The 21,775-nt window shown below is 39.5% G+C and overlaps 1 protein-coding gene across 2 annotated transcripts; it reads left to right on the top strand.

The window, feature by feature from the left end:
* Positions 1–319: 319 nt before the first annotated feature.
* Positions 320–21,300, top strand: LOC148003341 (sulfotransferase 1C2-like). Of its 2 annotated transcripts, XM_087568356.1 has the most exons (8): positions 434–538; positions 6,175–6,253; positions 9,778–9,955; positions 10,307–10,432; positions 14,965–15,062; positions 18,529–18,655; positions 19,320–19,500; positions 21,099–21,300. In XM_087568356.1, the coding sequence occupies exons 4-7, from the start codon at positions 10,336–10,338 to the stop codon at positions 19,331–19,333; spliced, it is 336 nt and encodes a 111-aa protein (XP_087424482.1). In that variant the 5' UTR covers positions 434–538; positions 6,175–6,253; positions 9,778–9,955; positions 10,307–10,335; the 3' UTR covers positions 19,334–19,500; positions 21,099–21,300. The 2 variants fall into 2 exon arrangements, with proteins under 2 accessions (XP_087424481.1, XP_087424482.1); XM_087568355.1 differs by lacking the exon at positions 6,175–6,253 and having other exon boundaries at positions 320–538.
* The last annotated feature ends 475 nt before the right edge of the window (positions 21,301–21,775 follow it).

Here is a 21,775-nt window from a genome sequence, read left to right on the forward strand (position 1 = left end):
AATTCAAAGCCTCCTATTACCTGTTCATAGAACCTTTTGGCTTTCTAACTAGAACATGTTTCCAGAAGCTACTAGCCATCACCAATATCCCCCTAAAGTCTCAAAAGACATAAGTGTAGTGCACTGTTCTCCTTCCCTTGAACAGAGGCCCTCAAGAAGAATGTTTCTGTCACTTTCCTCCCACATTGAGAATTAATTCAGCCTGCATGCTCTTTCCTCTAGAGGACAAAAGTCCAACCCTGATTTAAAACATATATATGGCCAATACTATCAAAAGTAAACTTATTAATCATAATACAATATGGCAACACTGAGGAGTGATTTCCTGAAGAAAGCCACAGCATTCATGCCAAGATGTTCTTGTGCCTCCAGGATGGGGTCAAAGTGGGTGGATTCCTGTGCTGCCTGTTAACCTTGGATCAGGGAATTTACTAGTCTGAAGGAGGATCTTCAGAAGAGACTGTCAGAAAAGGAAGACGGTGCGTCTGTTCTGCTTAACATCTTACAGACCCATACTGCTTGTGCTTAAACACTAACTGTAAGTAATTAAAGATAGCATATAGCACTGAATTTACTTAGTCCTTTAAATGAAATGCCATTAAACACTGAATAGAAAATACGCTGTTAGGCTGAAGAGATGGCTCAGCCATTAAAGGCTAGGCTAACAACCGAAAATGTAAGAAAATAGATTACACATTTTGAAAGATGAATGGGATTGTTGGCTCTTCAATTGACAAGGGCAAATTTCAAATGATGTTGGCTAACAAGAAAAATGTTATTTTTCTTTAAAAGAAGTTGTTTAGAGTAATTTTCTTTTATGTTTGAGTGCTTTACCTGTGTCCACAGAAGCCAGAAGAGGGCATAGGTCCTGTGATTGGATTTACCAATTCTTGTAATCCATTTCAAGTGTGAAATAGTTGCATGCAGTGTATGACATCCCCAAAGAGACACCAGGACACAGGACTTTCTTCTATAGGGTAATTAATTGGCTTGATGAGCTTGTACAGGTGTTATACAGGTAACCACATCAGCTCTGATTCTTGCACCAGCTGTTTCATTTACAGAAGTCAACATTTTATAGCTGTCCTCTATATCTGCTGGCTCATACACTCTTTTTCTATTTTGTGGAGTCGTTTCCATAGCAATTGGATAGTTCTTCTCTGAACTTGTGCTAAAATTCTGCAGTGAGTCCATCTGATCTTTGGCACTGGTTATTTGGGACATATATTATTTTTATTATTTTCTTCAGTCTCATCACTAATTTATGGATCTGTTTAGCTCACTTGTTTTTTATTGGTTTAATTTTGATATGTCAAGTGTTTCTAGAAATTCATCTGTTTCTTTCAGACATTTCAGATTAGTGGAAAAGAGACTTTTAAAATAGGTTCTTATAATTTTCTTAATTACATTTATATGTTATAATATTTCCTTTTTCATTTCTCATTTTATTATTTGGGTCTGTAAAGACACACATGCACTTAGGCTTTCATTCAGGGCTTTCTATATGTGAGTTCTTTTTACTTTTCTTAGATTAACATAGAGTTTGCCAAAATATATTCAAACATAACTTTTAATTTAATGGATTCTTTGGAAACTTTTTTGCTTCCATTTCATTAACTTTTGACCTCTTTTCATCTACTGGTTTGGGGTTTGGTTTGCTCAAGGCTTTTGGATGTATCATTACGTTATTGATTACTGATGTCTCGATTAGTTTTTCATTAAGCATTCAAAGCTGTAATATTTCATTGTGTTCAGATAGAATGCAGGAAGTTATTTCAATTTTCCTGTGTTTGTTGAAAGTTGCTTTTTGTTCTAATATATGGTGAATATTGGAGAGATTTCTTTGTCTCGTTGAGGAGAAAGTATAATTTTAATGTTTAGGTAGATGTGCTATAAGATATATTTTGTCCTTTTGCGTTATGATTTCATTCAGTTCCAATGTTTCTCTGTTTAGTTTGAGTCTGGACAACCTCTCAGTTTTTGATAATTGGGTACTAAAGTCATCCAATGTCATTGTGGTGATTAATCTGTAGATTTAGATCTAATAGACAGTATTTGTTTTATGAAATTGTGTTTAGTGCAGTTATGGTTATAAATATTTACAGATTTTCTTTTCTAGAGGCCCCTTACTTGATCAATGGGCTGTCAGGAGTGACTGAATATTTGAGGACTTTTACCATCTTTTCCCCTGGCTTCTAGCTGCTTGTTTCAACTGTCGAAAGCTGTATACCATTTCTGTTCTCTCATTTATTGGCGTCTGGTTGGTGGCCCACAGTTTGTTGTGTGGTAGAGGAAGTAAATAGAGCTGTTGGAGGGGTGAGTGTCAGTTTAGTTCATCACTGTGACCATGAAAAAATCAGTTGTAATCAATGCTCACTAAATACATATGCCAGGTTGTTAGAACCTATTGATTTATCTCCTTTACATTCACCCTCAATACATAGCTGTTCAATTAATAATATCACTCTGATATGGGATAAAGAGTCTAAAGTGACACTTTGAGTGTGAAAATAGTTGCATGCAGTGTAGGATATCTCCACACAGATACTAGGACACAGGGACTTCTGCTACAGGGCAATTGTGACTTGCGAGTCAACAAAGAAAACCTCTTTTAGAAAGGAGGTGATAGAAGACATATCAGCCATGGAGGAATTACAGTATCAAAAGATGAGTTAAGCTTTAATTTCCTGGCTAAAGCAAGTTTGGAAGTTGCCAGAAGATATCTAGTAAGCTCAGTTTGATCTGAGGTAGCCAAGAACAACATCAAGGAACATAATTTGCCTTCTTCATGCAAGTATGTATATATATATATATATATATATATATATATATATATATATATATCATGGGATGATGTGAGTATAAATAAATATATACATAGTTTCTTCGTCTAGACTTTTGTTCTGTCCTTTCTTCATATGTGTGTATCAATGAATATATTCTGGAAAGAAAGGGAAAAAGCCAGCATTTGTAACTATTTAGTCTGTGTTGGGTCTGTCTTTCTCTCTCTATTTCTTTTTAAATTTTATTTTTCTTGGATATTTTATGTATTTACATTCCAAAGGTTATCCCCTTTCCCTCTCTCCCATACCTCCTCCCCCTGCTTCTATGAGCATGCTCCCTCTCCTACCCACCCACTCCAACCTCAGAGCCCTGGTTCTATGTTTTTAATCTAACAGTACTGATTGGAGGTAATTAGCATGACTCACATTTTATAGATATAGAAAAGAAATCTCTAAGAAGGTCCCACTGGGTACCTGAGACCATGTAGCCAGTATTTTAGTTTCTCCATTACTGAACCCAAGTCTGTTTACTTGCCAACAGAACAGGACCCAAGTAACTAAGACTAGCTCTTGTGGTAGAAGAAAAACAAAGATTCTTTAGACTCGTGTTTTGAAATGTCTTTTTAAACTCACTCATGTTTTAAGCTTCTTTTTAATCACAGTTAAGGGGAGATTGGGAATTAGTTTACTTTGTGAATCCTGGTGGTTAATAATTTTTTAGTTTGGCACACCTTAGCATCACGAGTCTTAAAAGGTAAATGAGGTCATGGATGTAAGCCTCATGTGCCAGGTTTGAGTAACTTTATAAGGGCTGCACTCATCTAGGCACAGGGTGCTTTGAGTAAAAGGCTGAATGTGTCAGCTTTTGAGTTATTTTTCTTTTTGAACATAAGCATGGCAATACTCTTGTTTTTCCCACTTTAAACTCTATCAGACTGGAGAGGAAGAAGACCACGTAGCATGGGGACTCTGCAACAAAGCCAGGGCCTGCACATAGTGGGGAAGCAGGTGGTCTTAGAGAGGGAGGAGCAGTGTGTTTGCCTCTGTGCATTTCTCTAAACAGCCTTGAGTCTGAAAGTACTTAAGGTAGTGGAGATTTATAGAACAGTGATCCCTAAACAGTGAGACTTACTTCCTCATTGGCCAGATGCCAAAGTTTGTTTCTTGTAGTCGTGACTCTGTTGATTAAAGCTCTAGCTGATCTCGTTGATTACAGATTGTTTGAGATTGATTGCTAAAGTTTGGGTATATTTGGCATAGTAGAATTTGAGCATCTGTGCTTGCCCTATACCAGAAATACTTTCTTCCTTCCTCTAAGTGTACCTTTGTACTTACCGAACACTGGGCAGTCCAGCTTTTAGATTGGTGAAAACTAGAGTTTGAAGGTAAGAACACAGCTTATCTAAAACATTTGGCATAACTTGTTGGTGTATGTTCTTAGTTCTCAGACATACAGGTGCTAATGTGTAAGTGGTGTAACTCAAGTCAGAAAGATCCTAAGTCTTAAGAAACCTAAGAAAAATAATAATAAAAAAAAAATCTGAAGCTAACATTGGCTGTGTTCAACTTAGAAATTCATGCAGACACCTTTCCACAATACCATCTCTTTGTGCATACTGTACTTTTCCCTCACAAAGACTCCCCTCCTGTCAGCCATCTACACTGCTCTGGCTATGACTATTTCTTCACCACACTGGACCTTCTTTCGTTAAGTCTGTGGACACCATTCAAGCTAGGCCTATAAAAAAAACTGGACCAGGTCTCCTGCTTAGGGAAGTTACTTATATAAGCAAGTAACCATAGCACTGTGGCATAAGATCTGGGAAGTTCTCATGTAAATTTAGATCCTCTTGCAGCTGAGGGTGGAGGACAGTTATGACTTCAAATCGTGTCTGGAGGACAGTGTGAGGACCTGTCTCAGAAAACAAGATGAAAGGTTAACTCTATGGAAAAGACTAGAGATTGTTTCACAAAGGAGGCCACAGGGACCTGGCCTCAGAGGACGAAAAGGAGCCTGCCTGGGAAAGTCTGTGTGTCTATCTGCCTTACTCTAAAAATAGCAGTGACCACAGCTGAGACCACCTATAAGTAGAAGCCCAAGGAAGCACTCTTTTTCTCTTCTAGCCTGCATGCTGTGGGCTGTCAGATGGCAGGTGTATTTCTACCTGTGTGCTCCTTGACCTTCTATGAGGTTATCAGAAGTAGAAAGTGTCATTCTCAGTATTTGATGTACCCAGTCTGCGAGGCACTGGTGCTCAGTAGCACAGGAAGCTGCTTTCAGTTCTTCGACTGTGATCTCTGCTTCTGCTCAGCAGCAGAAGTGAGGTTTGTGCACTCATCAACTCCAATTCTGGGAACACATTCAAACTTGAGAATCTGATTTCAGCTGGGTGTCTGTGGCTTTTGTATCACTGTAAGATAAGGCATTCAGAAACCTCTATTCGTCCCCAACATTGTCAAGCTGGGCATGGTGCACACTGGGCAAACCTTTACTACAGAACTACACATCAGCCCCCACCTGACTCACTGTACATACTTCCATGGCCTCACTCAGCCCCTCAAATCTACCTTTATACCACACAGACTCTATTAATGAGCTGGTCTCTGTCAACTGAAGATTTTCAGTCCTTACCTCCAGGTCATAATTTTAAACTTATTTAAATTCAGTTACTTGTTTGGTCAAGTAACAAAGAAACACTAAGAGAAATGCATAATTTTCTTTATTTTCCAATGTTCAATGAAACAGCAGGTCTCTGAACTTTAACTGATCATGCTATTCTGCTCAGTTTTAAAAAAAAATCCTACAAAAAAGTTCCAGATCCAGGTGTCTGTCAGTATGGTTTCTCAAGGCCTTTTCCTCTGTTTGCAGGCGGCCTTCTTTTACTATGTCCACACATGTTGTTCCCTGTGTACATCCCTTGGTATTTCTCTGTATGTCTAAATCTCTTCTAAGAAGAACCCTAGTATGATAGAATTGGAGCCTCATCTCAACTTAATGACATCTTCAGGGCCCTGTCTCAAACTGACACATTTTAAAGTAAGAAGATTAGAGCTCAACATGTGAATGTGGAGGCACACAGTTCAGTCCATCATATCCACCAATGCTTTTCCAATATTAGTTTATGCAAATAGTTTGCTCTTGCTCACAAATTGAGCAGTTTAAAATGATGCAACAAGATGTGGTAGTACGTATCTGGAATCGCAGCATTTTGGAGACAGAGGTAGAGGCAGAGGCAGAGGCAGAGGCAGAGAAAAAGGCAGAGGCAGAGGCAGAGGCAGAGGCAGAGGCAGAGGCAGAGGCGGAAGCATACTTGCAATTTTGTTTAGGAAAACAAAGGATGAATTAATTAACTCAAACTTTTTCCTTTATTCTTATTTTGTTTTGTGCCAGCCTAGGTCTGCTTCTGCCCCTGAGGTATCCAGGTACCATTGTGCACTGAGTAGGACTGAAAAGAACAAAGTTTATTCTGGTAGGTGGATTTCACAGGGTGTCAGTCGGAGTGAATGCAAAGGGATAAATAGCCTTCTTTAGTGATGGTTTTCAGTGAAATAGCTCTCTCTTATTGGGGGTATTAAGGGGTATATATAAACCTTGGTGTGTAGGTAGGAGTTTTCATAGTGAGGGTATATTACTGGCTGGTGTTCATATGTTGGGAATGTTCCTTTACCTGTGGAGGACTATTTGATTCCTGAACATATCCTTACAGGGAAAGAGGAAGGTTAATCTGTAATTTTGCCATGACTACCTCAAGGGTGGCAAAAGTGGGGATCATAGGGTTTATGTGCACAGGGCATGCACACCCAAAGCAAGGAGGAAAACAGTCCTACTCCTGCTGGTGTCAGGATGAGATTTTCAAGGCTTCGACACATCAAACTTACTCTTGCTCTGGATTGGCTCCCTTGGTTGCATGACATTCCAGACTCACAGGTTTAATGCTTTGAAACAGTCTTACTGTAACCTAGACTGGCCTCAAAGTCACACTCTTTCTGCTAGCTTCCCTCATATTGCTTGCCATCATAGCCTACTGATTGTTTTAACTGTTTTTGGTTAGAAGTTTGAGCAGATTACAGCCGCTGGGTGAAATGAAGTTTTGCACACCAAGAGGCTAGGGGAAAGCATCCCTTCTCAGTTCATCTGCTGAACATCAGCCTTCTGTTCTGTTGTGCAGGTAAAGGACTGAGGATGCTGCCTCCAATTTATCCTCAGCTTCTAAAGGCCGTGAAATCTATTCCCTTTTGTCTATGAGCTGGTAGTGGGAACTGCATCATCAGTATACTTAGAGAACTCCCATATCCACCACCAAAGTTCTATTGGAGTTCAAAATGAGAATGTGTTTGGGAACTGTTATATTGAATACCTAAATTTACATTTGAAAAGGACACTGTAGACTTGCAGACTTGTGCTCTCATGTTGCCAACAGGGGAATGTGCTAGTAGAGATTTGTCTCTACAACCTCTCAGTTCTGGAGGCCATATTAGGCTTCCTATCTTAATAGATATTTGGTCATTCAAAGATTTCTGGTGGGGTTGAAGACTGATTACAGTCTCATAGCCTATCAGGCTGTTTAACTCTGAAAATACATATTTTTTGTATAGTTATCTATACTATACAAGCTAGCCAAGATATAATATAGATTTTAAGCCTTTCTTAAGCTGGAATGGATAACTAAATGTTCTGTTTAACTAAACAAGTGATGGACTGTGTGTTGAGTATATCATATGCTTTATAAATTTTAGAATGGTAATAATTGTACTCAATTTATATATAATTGAAAAGGCTTTTTAACTGGACAAAAAGGGATAAATGTTGTGGTTTGCCCTGGAGTTATCTGTATTTTGATGCTAACTCCACTGCCCCAAGGACAGTTGTCTAGTCATGTACTCAGGAATCAGGTGACTTCAGTAGAAACTTCTCCCCATTGAATTTGTAAAATACAGGTGAGGGGTAGGTACAGGATAGAAGGAGGCCTGTCATTGGAGGAGAAGGAAGGATGGGTGGGAGAGAAGTTTGAAGGAAGAGGAGGAGACTGGAACAGAAAGAGAAGAGGAGAGGGAGAGAGAGAGAAGCGCTGGCAGGACAATGGACGCTGATGTAAAGATCTCACTCTGTGTATTTACAGATTGTTATTAATGTTCCTAAGGGATGGATGGTACTGGGCTTTGTATGTTTAGGTGGGCAATTATATCTTACCAATTGGCTCATAGAAAAAAAAAAGAAAAGGACAAAAATACATTAAGTAATAACAATTTCTGTATTAGTTTTCTTTGTGAATATGGACTTATTGCATGGGCATCTTAAATTTCATGGACACTTGTAACTTAGAAGCAATTTTTAAAGAAGTTTTATGAGATTAGTAGACAGATACTAGCTGAGGTCTTTATCAAACCATTGATTTAGAATCTTGTAAGCCTTCTTATGTTTAGAGGAATGAATATTACTTATGCTAAACCTATGATGTGGATTAAAAGTGAAGGGGGAATTTAGGGAAGGACCTAACATAGAAGGTATGTTAGAAATGTCAGTGCTCCAAACCAAGTGAGTGAGCTTACACTTGCCACTTCAGAACCAAGGAGACTGGAGCAGGAGGATTGTACATTCAAGGCTACAGAATGAGCAATGGGCAATCCTGGGATATGTAGAGACCCTATCTACTCTTACCTTAAAAGAAAAGAAAGGGGAGATGGCAATACTTTATCTTCCTCTGCTGAAGCTGATTATATCACATCACAGAGTTTTATGGGAAGTACACCCTCTCTGCCATACTACAACTGTAGCTGCTGCTTATATTGGAAATGTTTTCAAGTACAACCGGGTCTTCATTTTCTAAAAGCACTGCATCCATTCCAGAGAACTCAGCTTTCTCTGGGAACCTGTCATCCTGATATTTGGTCTGGCCAGCCTGGACAGTCTTTGTTTCTCTCACTCATTGTAGTTTTCTTTACACAATTACTAGCAATTATTCACTGTTACACTTTCCATAGATATTCTTTCCCTCTAATGTTCTAGGCCTCAAATTATATAAGAACTAAAAACAAGTTGCTTATAATAAATATAATAGTGGTGCTCACTATTGTAGCAGTCACTGAACATTACCTTGCTATCCCTCTGAGCAGCAGTGATAGATGTGCTTTGAAACTCAAATAGCCACTTACTCTTGAGTATTAGAAGATCATTCATCCCTTCTATTCATATATTTGTAAGTTTCTAGGTATAGCAACCAACAACAAACAGTGGAACAATGTGTCTCTTTCTGAAAAAAAAAAGACATAAAGTAGACTGTAAGTGCATGAGAAGATATTCATTATTAGTCATGAAGGAAAAGCAAAACAAATCTATTGGGATGGAGATTTAAGGGAGATACATGTCAGTGATTCGAGAGTACTATATACTACTGGTAGACTTCTTAAATGATACAGCCACTGTAGGAAAGTTCTATGACAATTTCTCAAAAATGAGAACATACTATATGGCATATCTGCATTGAGTTATGAACCCAAAAATATGAATGTAGAAGCTTAGATATTTGTACATTTTTTATTGTACAATAGTTGAAAGGAGGCACTCCAAGTGCCCATGGACAAAGAACTGGATAAACAAACCACACTACAAGCAGGCATGCAACAAAAGTTAGCATTAATTGGGAAGAAAATCTGATGACATGCCACAATACAGCCGATCCTTAAGAATATTCAACTAAATAAATTAGCTATTCACAAGAGGACAAAATGAACTTACTCTAAAGCATCTAGAGTTTAAGGAGATAAAAAGGAAAATAGTGGTAGCCAGGCACTGAGATTTAGCAGCAGTGGGCTCCTAGCTTCCATCTAGAAAAGTAAAATGTTTTCAGGAGATTCAAGGTGATGGTAGACAAAGAACAACAGGAATATTATTAATGCCACTGAGCCATCCACTTATGATACTTAAGAGTCATTTTCATGTTGTGTATGCTTTATCACAGTACTTTAAGAATTCCATTCTGATCTTTTCTCACAGGGACTAAACCTTCTTCCCTGAGACATCATGGCCCTGGTCCCAGAATTGAGCAGACAGACAAAACTGAAAGAGGTCGCAGGGATCCCACTGCAGGCTCCAACTGTCGACAACTGGAGTCAGATTCAGACCTTCAAGGCGAAGCCAGATGACCTCCTCATCTGTACTTACCCTAAATCAGGTAACCTGGTAGAGTAGTAGCCCCAGCCTCATCCTCTGAGCTATCTGAACTTCTCACCTAAGTTAGAACTACCTAAAATGAGAAGCTGGCTCTTTTTGTCCCACAATGGGTGCTACTTCACATGTCTTATCCCTGGGATCTTGAAGCTTAGTCTCTTGTACCATTCATTTTTCTTGGGAAGAGGTGAGATTTGTCTCTACTCTTTTACCTTTCCCAGAGATCCAAAGTATTTCTCCTATAGCTAACAAGATCCTGGTTAGAACAGAAGGTAAAGCCAACATCTGCATCCACACCCATTCATTAGTATGTTTGAAGAATAATCTTCTAACTCAATCTTTATGGTCTTCCCAGGGACAACATGAATTCAAGAAATTGTCGACATGATTAAGCAGAATGGGGATGTAGAGAAGTGCCAGAGGACCATCATTCAACACCGACACCCTTTTATTGAGTGGGCTCGGCCACCCCAACCGTCAGGTAAGAGACCCTGATTCCATATATGTTCCTCTCCTGTCTAATCTCTGTCCTTGTCCCTTCATCTTCTCTTTTTCTTTCCTATCCTGTCTCTCTCCCTCCCCCTATTTGCTATTTGGAACAGCATCATGCTGTATAGTAGGCTGGCCTTGAACTCACTGAGATTCTCCTCTTCTGCATCCTGAGTGTTGGGTTAAATGTATATGCCACCCCTTCCAGATCCATTTTTTCTGTATTTCTACCAAATGTGAATCAGCAAGGAAGATAGATGCATATGGAGGCAAAATTCTGCCTAATGTTCTCATTATACCTTTGCTCTGGTCATGTGTAACTGCAGAATAGAGGAAGGAACAGAACTCTACTCATCAGCAGCTCACAGCCATCTGCGTTCAGTACTTTACTTTCATAACCAAGTGGTTTCTGGACAGTGTCTTATGATTCAAAACACACACACACACACACACACACACACACACACACACACACACACACAAACACACGCATGCACACACACATACACACATATACACACATACACATATATACATGCACACAAACATACACACACATGCACACACATACACAGGGATATTAATACACACACATACACATGCACATACATACATATGCACACACACACACACACACACACACACACACACACACGAGGAGGCAATTACTTTGTTCAATTGAAAATCTATTTTTCCCGTGACGTTAACTGAACATTTTTCTTTTCATACATAGTTTCTAGTCTTGAGATTTCCTTGCTAAACATAATCCCTTATTGTTGTGAAATCAACCTTCCTCAAGTTCTTAGTTCAAGAGCAATATGTGGCCAGACTCTTCACCAAAATATAATATAATAACATCCAGCCCATCTCTCCATAGAGCAGTTCTGCAGCCTCATGAGTGGGCCTCCATTCTCTACTCTTTTGGCACTGTGCTCTTCCAAATTTTCCCCAGAATTGTCTGTGAAGCTTTGCTTACAGCATTTTAGGGCTTTTTAGCTTGATGTTCAAATTTCAGGACACATTATGAATCTGTCATGAAGCTCATCACAATTAGTCTATAGTTAGAAGCAGAGACGGATGCTAATGTTTTGCTCACCTTTTTTTCTATTTAGTTTAATTTCCCATTGGGCTGCCAATCTGTGGGTGAACCTTTCTGGAAACCGCATTATGGATATACACACCCAGAGATACAGTTCATAGTCCAGTCAAGTTGAAAATGGAAAGTAAGCATTATACCTTGTCACCTTCCAGACCTCATATCATAGAAGTAAGGTAGAACGCAAGTTTACAGCATGCCCTCCCGCTGTATGTTTATAGTTAAATGCCACTTATTATCAGTCACAATTCTAGTTTTTTAAAAGTATCTCTGTTCCTTGTTTGACAGGTTTTCAGATTATTCATATAAGAGAATCTTTACCATTTTCTGTGGATCACAGTCCAGATTCAAATGTGCCGCCTAACAGAATGATTTCATGCAATCTTTGAAGCAATGCAGGACTAATTCTCTAACCTCTCCACTGCCATTATTTGAAGAGCCTGATTGCTAGATTAAAGGAAAGACCTTAGGGACAGTCTGCAATATCTTTATTTCATCTTACTCCAGTTTATCTCAAAGATTCACAGAGAAAGTCCCTACAAGAGTTGTAAATAGAAGTGCAAACATCACAAACCATGTATCAGAAAGGATGTAATAGAAGAAACATCACTGCACAGAACCAGAGAGATGTTTTTGATATGACAGGAAGGGAGGTGGAAAGAGTCTGCTCACTGTTTCTGATCAGCTCTGGCTCAAAAGGACAAATTTGGTTATTCTTGGCTTCCAGGTCATTATCCTCAAAATGATAGAGTGAATTCCTTGAGGTTCCAATAAGAGACTTCAGGTTTGGGGGTTGAGAGGGACACTAAGAGGAGTTTCCTTAGAGATGTAAGTCTTGTTAGGAGAATTGTTAACCCCATGGTCATACAGATAGACAGCAGCATGAAAGGGCACTGATGAGAATCCAAGCAGCATGGTAAAATGTGGGAAGTCCATTCTTATAGGTCTCAGAGAAATTGGGGGGTTTCATGAACTCAGGATGACTAATTCCAATACAGAAGCAAAAGAAGGAGGAGGAGGAGGAGGAGGAGGAGGAGGAGGAGGAGGAGGAGGAGGAGGAGGAGGAGGCGAGGAGGAATAATCCCAGGGTAGGAATGTAGAACTCCAGTGATGTGTGTGGGACACATCTATTGAAGTTGAACATGCTACACAGGTGTGGGATGTGTTGTCATTAGTGGCTTTCTGTTCTCCTTGGGTCTGGTAGTTTGGGCATCTAAATTTTCTTTTTTTTTTTTCTGGCTGTGTCTCTCAGGAGTGATCTACATCCGGCTCCTGTCAGCCTGCACTTCTGTGCTTCTTCCATCTTGTCTAATTGGGTGGCTGTATATGTATGGGCCACATGTGGGGCAGGCTCTGAATGGGTGTTCCTTCAGTCTCTGTTTTAATCTTTGCCTCTCTCTTCCCTGCCAAGGGTATTGTTGGTCCCCTTTTAAAGAAGGAGTGAAGCATTCACATTTTGATCATCCGTCTTGAGTTTCATTTGTTCTAGGCATCTAGGGTAATTCAAGCATTTGGGCTAATAGCCACTTATCAATGAGTGCATACCATGTATGTCTTTCTGTGATTGGGTTAGCTCACTCAGGATGATATTTTCCAGTTCCAACCATTTGCCTACGAATTTCATAAAGTCGTTGTTTTTGATAGCTGAGTAATATTCCATTGTGTAGATGTACCACATTTTTTGTATCCATTCCTCTGTTGAAGGGCATCTGGGTTCTTTCCAGCTTCTGACTATTATGAATAAGGCTGCAATGAACATAGTGGAGCACGTGTCTTTTTTATATGTTGGGGCGGCATCTTTTGGGTATATGCCCAAGAGAGGTATAGCTGGATCCTCAGGCAGTTCAATGTCCAATTTTCTGAGGATCCTCCAGACTGATTTCCAGAATGGTTGTAGCAGTATGCAATCCCACCAACAATGGAGGAGTGTTCCTCTTTCTCCACATCCTCGCCAGCATCTGCTGTCACCTGAGTTTTTGATCTTAGCCATTCTCACTGGTGTGAGGTGAAATCTCAGGGTTGTTTTGATTTGCATTTCCCTTATGACTAAATATGTTGAACATTTCTTTAGGTGTTTCTCAGCCATTTGGCATTCCTCAGCTGTGAATTCTTTGTTTAGCTCTGAATCCCATTTTTTAATAGGGTTATTTGTTTCCCTGCGGTCTAACTTCTTGAGTTCTTTGTATATTTTGGATATAAGGCCTCTATCTGTTGTAGGATTGGTAAAGATCTTTTCCCAATCTGTTGGTTGCCGTTTTGTCCTAACCACACTGTCCTTTGCCTTAGAGAAGCTTTGCAGTTTTTTGAGATCCCGTTTGTCGATTCTTGATCTTAGAGCGTAAGCCATTGGTGTTTTGTTAAGGAAATTTTTTCCAGTGCCCATGTGTTCCAGATGCTTCCCTAGTTTTTCTTCTATTAGTTTGAGTGTGTCTGGTTTGATGTGGAGGTCCCTGATCCACTTGGACTTAAGCTTTGTACAGGGTGATAAGTATGGATCTATCTGCATTCTTCTACATGTTGACCTCCAGTTGAACCAGCACCATTTGCTGAAAATGCTGTTTTTTTTCCATTTGATGGTTTTGGCTCCTTTGTCAAAAATCAAGTGCCCATAGGTGTGTGGGTTCATTTCTGGGTCTTCAATTCTGTTCCATTGTTCTATCTGTCTGTCTCTGTACCAATACCATGCAGTTTTTATCACTATTGCTCTGTAATACTGCTTGAGTTCAGGGACAGTGATTCCCCCTGAAGTCCTTTAATTGTTGAGGATAGTTTTAGCTAACCAGGGTTTTTTGGTATCCCAGATGAATTTGCATATTGTTCTGTCTAACTCTTTGAAGAATTGGATTGGTATTTTGATGGGGATTGCATTGAATCTGTAGATCACTTTTGGTAAAATGGTCATTTTTACAATATTAATCCTGCCAATCCATGAGCATGGGAGATCTTTCCATTTTCTGAGGTCTTCTTCAATTTCTTTCTTCAGTGTCTTGAAGTTCTTATTGTACAGATCTTTTACTTGCTTTGTTAAAGTCACACCGAGGTACTTTATATTATTTGGGTCTATTATGAAGGGTGTCGTTTCCCTAATTTCTTTCTTGGCTTGTTTCTCTTTTGTGTAGAGGAAGGCTACTGATTTATTTGAGTTAATTTTATACCCAGCCACTTTGCTGAAGTTGTTTATCAGCTTTAGTAGTTCTCTGGTGGAACTTTTGGGATCACTTAAATAAACTATCATATCATCTGCAAATAGTGATATTTTGACTTCTTCTTTTCCGATCTGTATCCCCTTGATCTCCTTTTGTTGTCTGATTGCTCTGGCTAGAACTTCAAGAACTATATTGAATAAATTGTGAGAGAGTGGGCAGCCTGGAGTGGATGTTCTCATGTGCTGAGCATACTGTGCAATCATCTCCTGAATTGTGTTACAGGTGTGGACAAAGCCAATGCGATGCCAGCTCCAAGGATATTAAGGACCCATCTTCCCACTCAGCTGCTGCCACCGTCTTTCTGGACAAACAACTGTAAGGTAAGACAGTAGCAGTTCCTATCCGGACTGGAGCAGGGAGCCCAGAGCCTCAGGCCTTCACAGCCTGAGTGAGTATAGCTTCCTTAGCAGTACGCTGTACCTCTGAGATCTAATACTGTGCAGTAAAGTCAAACACCATGCTAGATTTAGTAGAGTGGTTCCCCAGAGGCTTTCAAATGTGATGTGAAGGCCGAGGGCAGACTGAGGTACTGGGGATCATGTGTTCTTCAGTGAAGCAGACTGGGAGTGGGGAATGGGAACCATAGGCTGTAGGCTATAGGAGGGCTTATGGAGTGGAGCACAAAGAAGACTGAGCAGATCAAGTGCAAAGGACTGATGTTCAAAGGGTAAATCCCAGTGGAGCTGCAGAGGAGGCTTGGATGGAGCCTCAGAAGCCTCCAGGCTGCTTTCACTCTTTCTAGGATTATGTCATGTGTCCCAATGTCTTGTCTATTGTGTTCCTGACACATTGAGGGTGTTGGACCATGGTAGGAGTATACCATGGGTATACCAAGGAGTATGCCAAGGTACAGTAATCGTGCAGTGAGTGGAGCTGAGGTTCAAGGATGAGTCAATGGCTTTTCTAAGAATAATCTTTTTCTTTTTTAAATGGAAATAGTGAAAGAAAGATAAAAAGGGACTGGAGAAATGGGCTCAGTGCTTAAGAGTATTGACTGTTCTTCCAGAGGACAGAGGTTCAGATATTAGCTCACAATTGTCTGAAACTTCAGTACTAGGGGATATGATGCCCTCTTCTGGTTTGGATGGGTACTGCTTGCACATGGGTCATGTTCATAGAAGCAGGCAAAGCATCGATATAAATAAAACCATCGCATAATTTAAGCTTTAAGGATTGTTTTGAAAGGACTAAAGTATTTCTAGATAGCAGAAATATTGTTGGAGCTCCTAAAATCAAATGACTGTGTATTGTCTGTAAAGGTGGGTGAGGAATGCCAATTCTATTCCTGGCATTACTGGGACCAGCTATCATGAAATCACTGAGGAATACCTCTTGATATTATCTGAGATCAAATAAGCTGAGGAAATTCCCAAGTTACAAAAAATAAAACTGAAATAAAATTAAGAAAAGCATAATTATCATGGACCTGTGCAGTGGTATTTGATCCCCTGGATAATTCAGCAACATTAGCTTTAATGTTTGCATAGGGATTGAAACAGAACATACACAAGGAGATAAGAGAATGAGGAGAGAGCTTTGGTATTATGGGTCATCATCTTCCATGTATATGTAGGTGGAGGAGTTGAGCTCTCTGGTACAGAGAATAGTCTTCAATGGGTATATTTTCAGTTTTGAATGAGTGAGGTTATTAAGTATATAAAACAAGCCAAAGAAAAATAAATAGCAAGCAGCATGTAGATGAAAGGATGGAGTTAGAGAGATAGACAGACAGACAAACAACAAATCAGGTCCTCAAGCAGAAATTGCCTGGACAAGCCCTCTTGAATCTGACACTTTGTGTTCCCAGCACTGAGATTCCCAGGCAGAGCATAGTGTGTCCCTGGGCACGGCTTCCAGGTCAAGGAACAAATCACAGTAGAAAGATAATATTACAAGGGGAGGACTCACAAACATCTAGCAAAAACTACTGATGAATCTCCATTGGGATAGCCAGTCAGTTTACTCATAAAATACCCAGGCTGAGCAGAGTATTCCTCTAAGTAAAGGACTGGTAGGAAAGAGATAACATCAGGAGATCCTGTGCTCACACCATTTTCATGAAACTGAGGAAGTTTAAGCATCAGCTGGAGTTTCACACTGAGGTTTCTCTCTATGGCTAAGGTTTCCAAGAGCTGATCTAGCATCTCTTTCCCAGTGGGCTAAACAAAGTTTCACCTGTAGGAAATAGTTCAACTTCCAGATGATCTCAGTAACAGAAGCAATTTACTGTTCTCTCCCCTCCTTGTAACAGAGTTAGTGGAATAGTCTCTCCCCAGATAAGGGATCTTGGAGAACACTTAGAACTACATGCTTGGTGTTGAAATGTGTGTAGAGTAACCCAACTTCTGGAAACAGCTTGTCAGTGAGTTCAAACAACAGAAGGCAATTTACCAATATAATGTACATTGTGGGTCGTAAAGGAGACCCTGGGTAGTTTCTGGATAGTCTTTTGTCACCCCTCAAAGGTTTTAAAGATTAATTCCCGTTTTTTGCCCTGTTCAGGACACTACAAGCTCATACAAGTCAGCTAAGATGACCCCAGTACCAAAAACAAGAGTATACTCAACAGAAATACACATGATCTTTTCTGAAGAGTCATCTCAGCGCAGACCCCCAGATTACCACTGTGATCATGATCATACATTGCAACATACATACATACATACATACATACATACATACATACATACACACAACATACATAAGGGAAGAGAGCTTCATAAGGGTGTCTGCCAAAGAAGAGTCAGAGTTGGCCCCCAAAAACTTCTGACAAACCTGTTGTATGCAAAAATAAAAAAATGTTAATGCTGTATAAAATAGATCATTGTATCGTAAATGACATAAGGAAAGAAGGTGTGACTTTGAGTCAAATCATCAAATAAAGAAATGGTGTTTTATAATTGTATATACACATATATATTATATATCATATACATTATAAATATTATGCATATTTAATGATTTATATATAAAACACTGAATGTTAAAAACCAGAAGTAGCCTAACTCTCAGACTGTGTGCATCTGGATAGAGAAATGTAAGAACTTGGAAAGGGGATGAATGAGGACTGAGGAAAGGTGAGAGTCCTGTGTTGTGACTGGAAGCCACATCCATGAAAAGGAAAGAAGAAATTCATAAAACGTCAGTCAATACTGAGGTGAAAGACAACCTGAGTACAAAGTGCAAGAATCAATCAATCAATCAATCAATCAATCAATCAATAAATAAATAAATAAATAAATAAATAAACTGAAACTTTAGAAAATTCTTTCCATTGGAGCGCAGAAGCATTTGGATTTGGAGGAAACATGGGTTAGATCTCTAGCAAGGTGAAAAAGTCTCCCAAAAGGGTCCTTATTCAAACGCACCTGGCATTTGTTTATTCTGTGTAGAAACACACAGTTTTGAAAGTGACCATCATGGAAGAAAGTTTGTGCTCATAGCAAGTAGGATCCATGGTGCTGCTCAACATCGAAACACTAGGTGGAGTGATTGCTTTCCCAGAAATCAGGCTGAGGTTTCTGGAAGGCTCAGTGGCTCTGTAGTTGATTCAGAGTATCTAGAGGAAGAGTTTGCCCCTGCTAACAAAAGGGAAATCAAGAACTGAGATAAATTTCAATGAGTTAGGGCTGGGCTGGGAGTACCATAATTGGTGACATTGCTCTAGGCTGAGTCTTGGTGCCAGGGCAGGAGAGTTGAGCATTCCCCAAGAGGACTCAGCCAGAGTGAGAACTCAGAACTTTTCATGTTCATGTTCCTTTAACTCACCTCTCTTCTTCTCCAAAGTTCCTTTATGTGGCTCGAAATGCCAAAGACTGCATGGTTTCCTACTACCACTTCTACAGGATGAGCCAGGTGCTCCCCGATCCAGGCACCTGGAATGAGTATTTTGAAACCTTCATCAATGGAAAAGGTAAATAAAAATGCATTGTCCCTCTGTGGTTTTACCCCAATTAGGCTGAGCTGAGAGAACAACCCCTGACAGTTGATCCCCCAGAGTTTCCTGTGCCTCCTATTTAAAGGCCTTTATTCAGGGATTCCTGGCCTATAGACTTTCCTCAGCCTGTGTGACCCTGTTATAATATGAGGGTGCAAGTGATTGTGCATAATCAACATGAAGCCACTTTAATTCTCATATTAAAGCAAAACCTCCAATACTGATAGAAACTACGTGACCTCAGAATTGAGCAGCTCAGTGACCCTGGAAATATCTAATAGAGAATTTTTTCTTCTCTGATGTACCTGAAGGCAGAAAAAAGAAAAAAAGAAAGAAAGAAAGAAAAAGGAAAGTCAAACTTTCCTGACTTGGAAGGTTTGTGTCCATGAAAACAATTCTTGTTTTTTACAGTAAGTTGAGGATCTTGGTTTGACCTTGTGAAAGGATGGTGGGAAATTCGAGACAGATACCAGATTCTCTTTCTCTTCTATGAAGATATGAAGAGGGAAAGTAAATCACTGCTTCAGCTCCAGGGACAGGGAAGCTGCTTTAGGAATGTGGTTCTGACAGGGATGTCTGGAAAAATGTGATAGTGTGAAAACTCTTTTCCAGTCCAACTCAATGCTACCCTCACTCACAGGACCCAAAGCGTGAAATCCAGAAGGTAATGTAGTTCATGGGCAAGAATTTGGATGAAGAGGTCGTGGATAAAATAGTCCTGGAGACATCGTTTGAGAAAATGAAAGAGAATCCTATGACAAATCGTTCTACAGTCCCCAAGTCTGTCCTGGACCAGTCCATTTCCCCTTTCATGAGAAAAGGTCTGTGGGGCTTATTTATCTCTAATTCTGAGGCAGTCCCTCTCCAATCCACATATTGTGATTCTAAGAAAGCTAGAGATTTGTTCCTAGTGTACAAGAAGCTCTACAAAGCAAGTCTTACAGATAACTAAGACAGACTCCCCTTGGTGCACACCTCCTTGGGATCCCTGCCTGCGGTTAGACTCACCAGAGCTGACATCTAGTTTGACTCTGCCTCCAAATCATGACTCATGACACTTTCAGGACTTTCAGCATGTATTACTAAGACCCAGGCCCTTAATGCTTCCTATATTTTGAAAGAAAAGGTCTGATTGTCCCTAGTGATTCACTTTTAAGTGGGAAATGTTATTTTTAAGTTAGTATACTCAATAGCTTTCTAAAAATCAATAGTTTGATGATTTCACAGAGATCCTCAGTAAACCCACTTTCCAAATGTTAGGTACAGAATGAAACCCATCCCACTGTCTCATTGACACATGCATTTTTTCCCACAGCAGTGCAACCAGCACTGAGGTTTACACATTTCTCCAGAACATCTTTTGTCTTCCTTTTAGCACATGAATTAATTCATTTCATTCCTCTTGCAGTATACCAAGTGTTCAGGCCCTGAAACAAATCAAACTGTTCTATCTCTTTTCTTTATTAATCCCTGGTGAGAATTTGACAAGTAGCTTTTTCCAGCCCATCCATGTCCACTCTTCTTTGGATTCACTTGCGTTTGTTTCTTTGCTTGCTTTGGCCATAAAAACACAAATACAGATACCATGACATTAATCTGTTAATTACAATATAAACTGTGGTTATATTATACACTTTTGTATATAATGAATAAGAGCTATCTCTCCAGAGAAAGAAACACAGATCTCAAACATCACTGTTTGTACATGCGTTATAGACATACTATTACTTTTCCAATCATTTCTCTAATTATAGAAACTATAAATACTATGTTTACATTATAGGATCAATGCTACAATGAACATTTTTGTTCATCAAATTGCATAATTTCCACAAGAATCATAGGAATTCCAAAGATGTACTCTTCATAAAATCAATTCACAGAAATTAACTCTACACTTCAATAAATTTTCTAAACCAATAAAACTATTCAATTAGCATCTGAATCAAAGAAGCAATGAATTTCATCACCTTGAGCAATTTCGTGTGATATCTTTTGCCTGCAGTCACTTCCTACAGAGAAAAATGTTCTCATTTTTCACTATAGGTTGATTTAGCTTGCTTTTAGATCATGTATAGATGGAATATCACAATATGTATTTTATTATGTCCAGGGTCTTTGGCCATTATAACATTTTAAGCTCCTCTGGTATGATTATATGTCTACTATTTGTTCATTTTTATAACTATGACTATCTAGTATATGTAAGCCAGATCACCTTGAATTAATCAACCACTTAATTTAGAAGCTGGTGCCCCTCCCAAAGACAAATAGGGGTCCTTTTCAGACAGGAGAAGTAAGGTGATGTGGAATTAGATTCCTGTTATGACAGCTCCATTGTGGTCCCTCCACCCTCCAGTCAGGGACACAAAGTCTGTCAATCAGAGACTGATGTTCTTGTCTGGGCTTTGTATTTCAGGAACTGTGGGTGATTGGAAAAACCACTTTACTGTAGCTCAGAATGACAGGTTTGATGAAATCTATAAGCAAAAGATGGGCGGAACCTCTCTAAACTTCTGCATGGAACTCTGATCAAGAAGGACATCTAAGACAGGAGTCTGTCTGCAAGCCTCAATTCAGCCAAAGGAAGCTCTGAAAGCAACCTGTAAAGGCCAAGGATTGTGGCTCCTACTCTGTGATAACTAACATCACATTACCATTCATAAAAGCATCATGTTTAGTATATACTTCCTCCACTCTTCAGTACAAATCAGTAACACAGCTTAACGAGCTAGTAAATAAACACATAAATAAAACTCTAGTAGTATACATTTTATGATGACATTCTTCTAGAAGGTATAACCAGGATACTAACTCTGAAACACACATCAATAGTGATCATCTAAATTAAAGTACATGAAATCCTAAAGTCCTTCCTGTTCAGTCTGTTTTGCCTGATTACAATGGGAAGAGTCAACATGTTGCAACTTGTTGCAATGTGTTTAAGGGAGCAGGCTCTGTGGGAGGAAAGTGAGGGAAGAACTTCAAGGAGATGTCAGAAATCCAAGTCTTAGTAAAGGGAATCCTACTTCTAGGTCATAAAGGAAACAGACAGAAGACATGAAGGTGGCCTTTGGAAGCACAAATTGTGTCTGG

Source organism: Rattus norvegicus, chromosome 9 (assembly GCF_021556685.1).
Source record: "Rattus norvegicus strain SHRSP/BbbUtx chromosome 9, alternate assembly SHRSP_T2T, whole genome shotgun sequence".
NCBI lineage: Eukaryota > Metazoa > Chordata > Mammalia > Rodentia > Muridae > Rattus > Rattus norvegicus.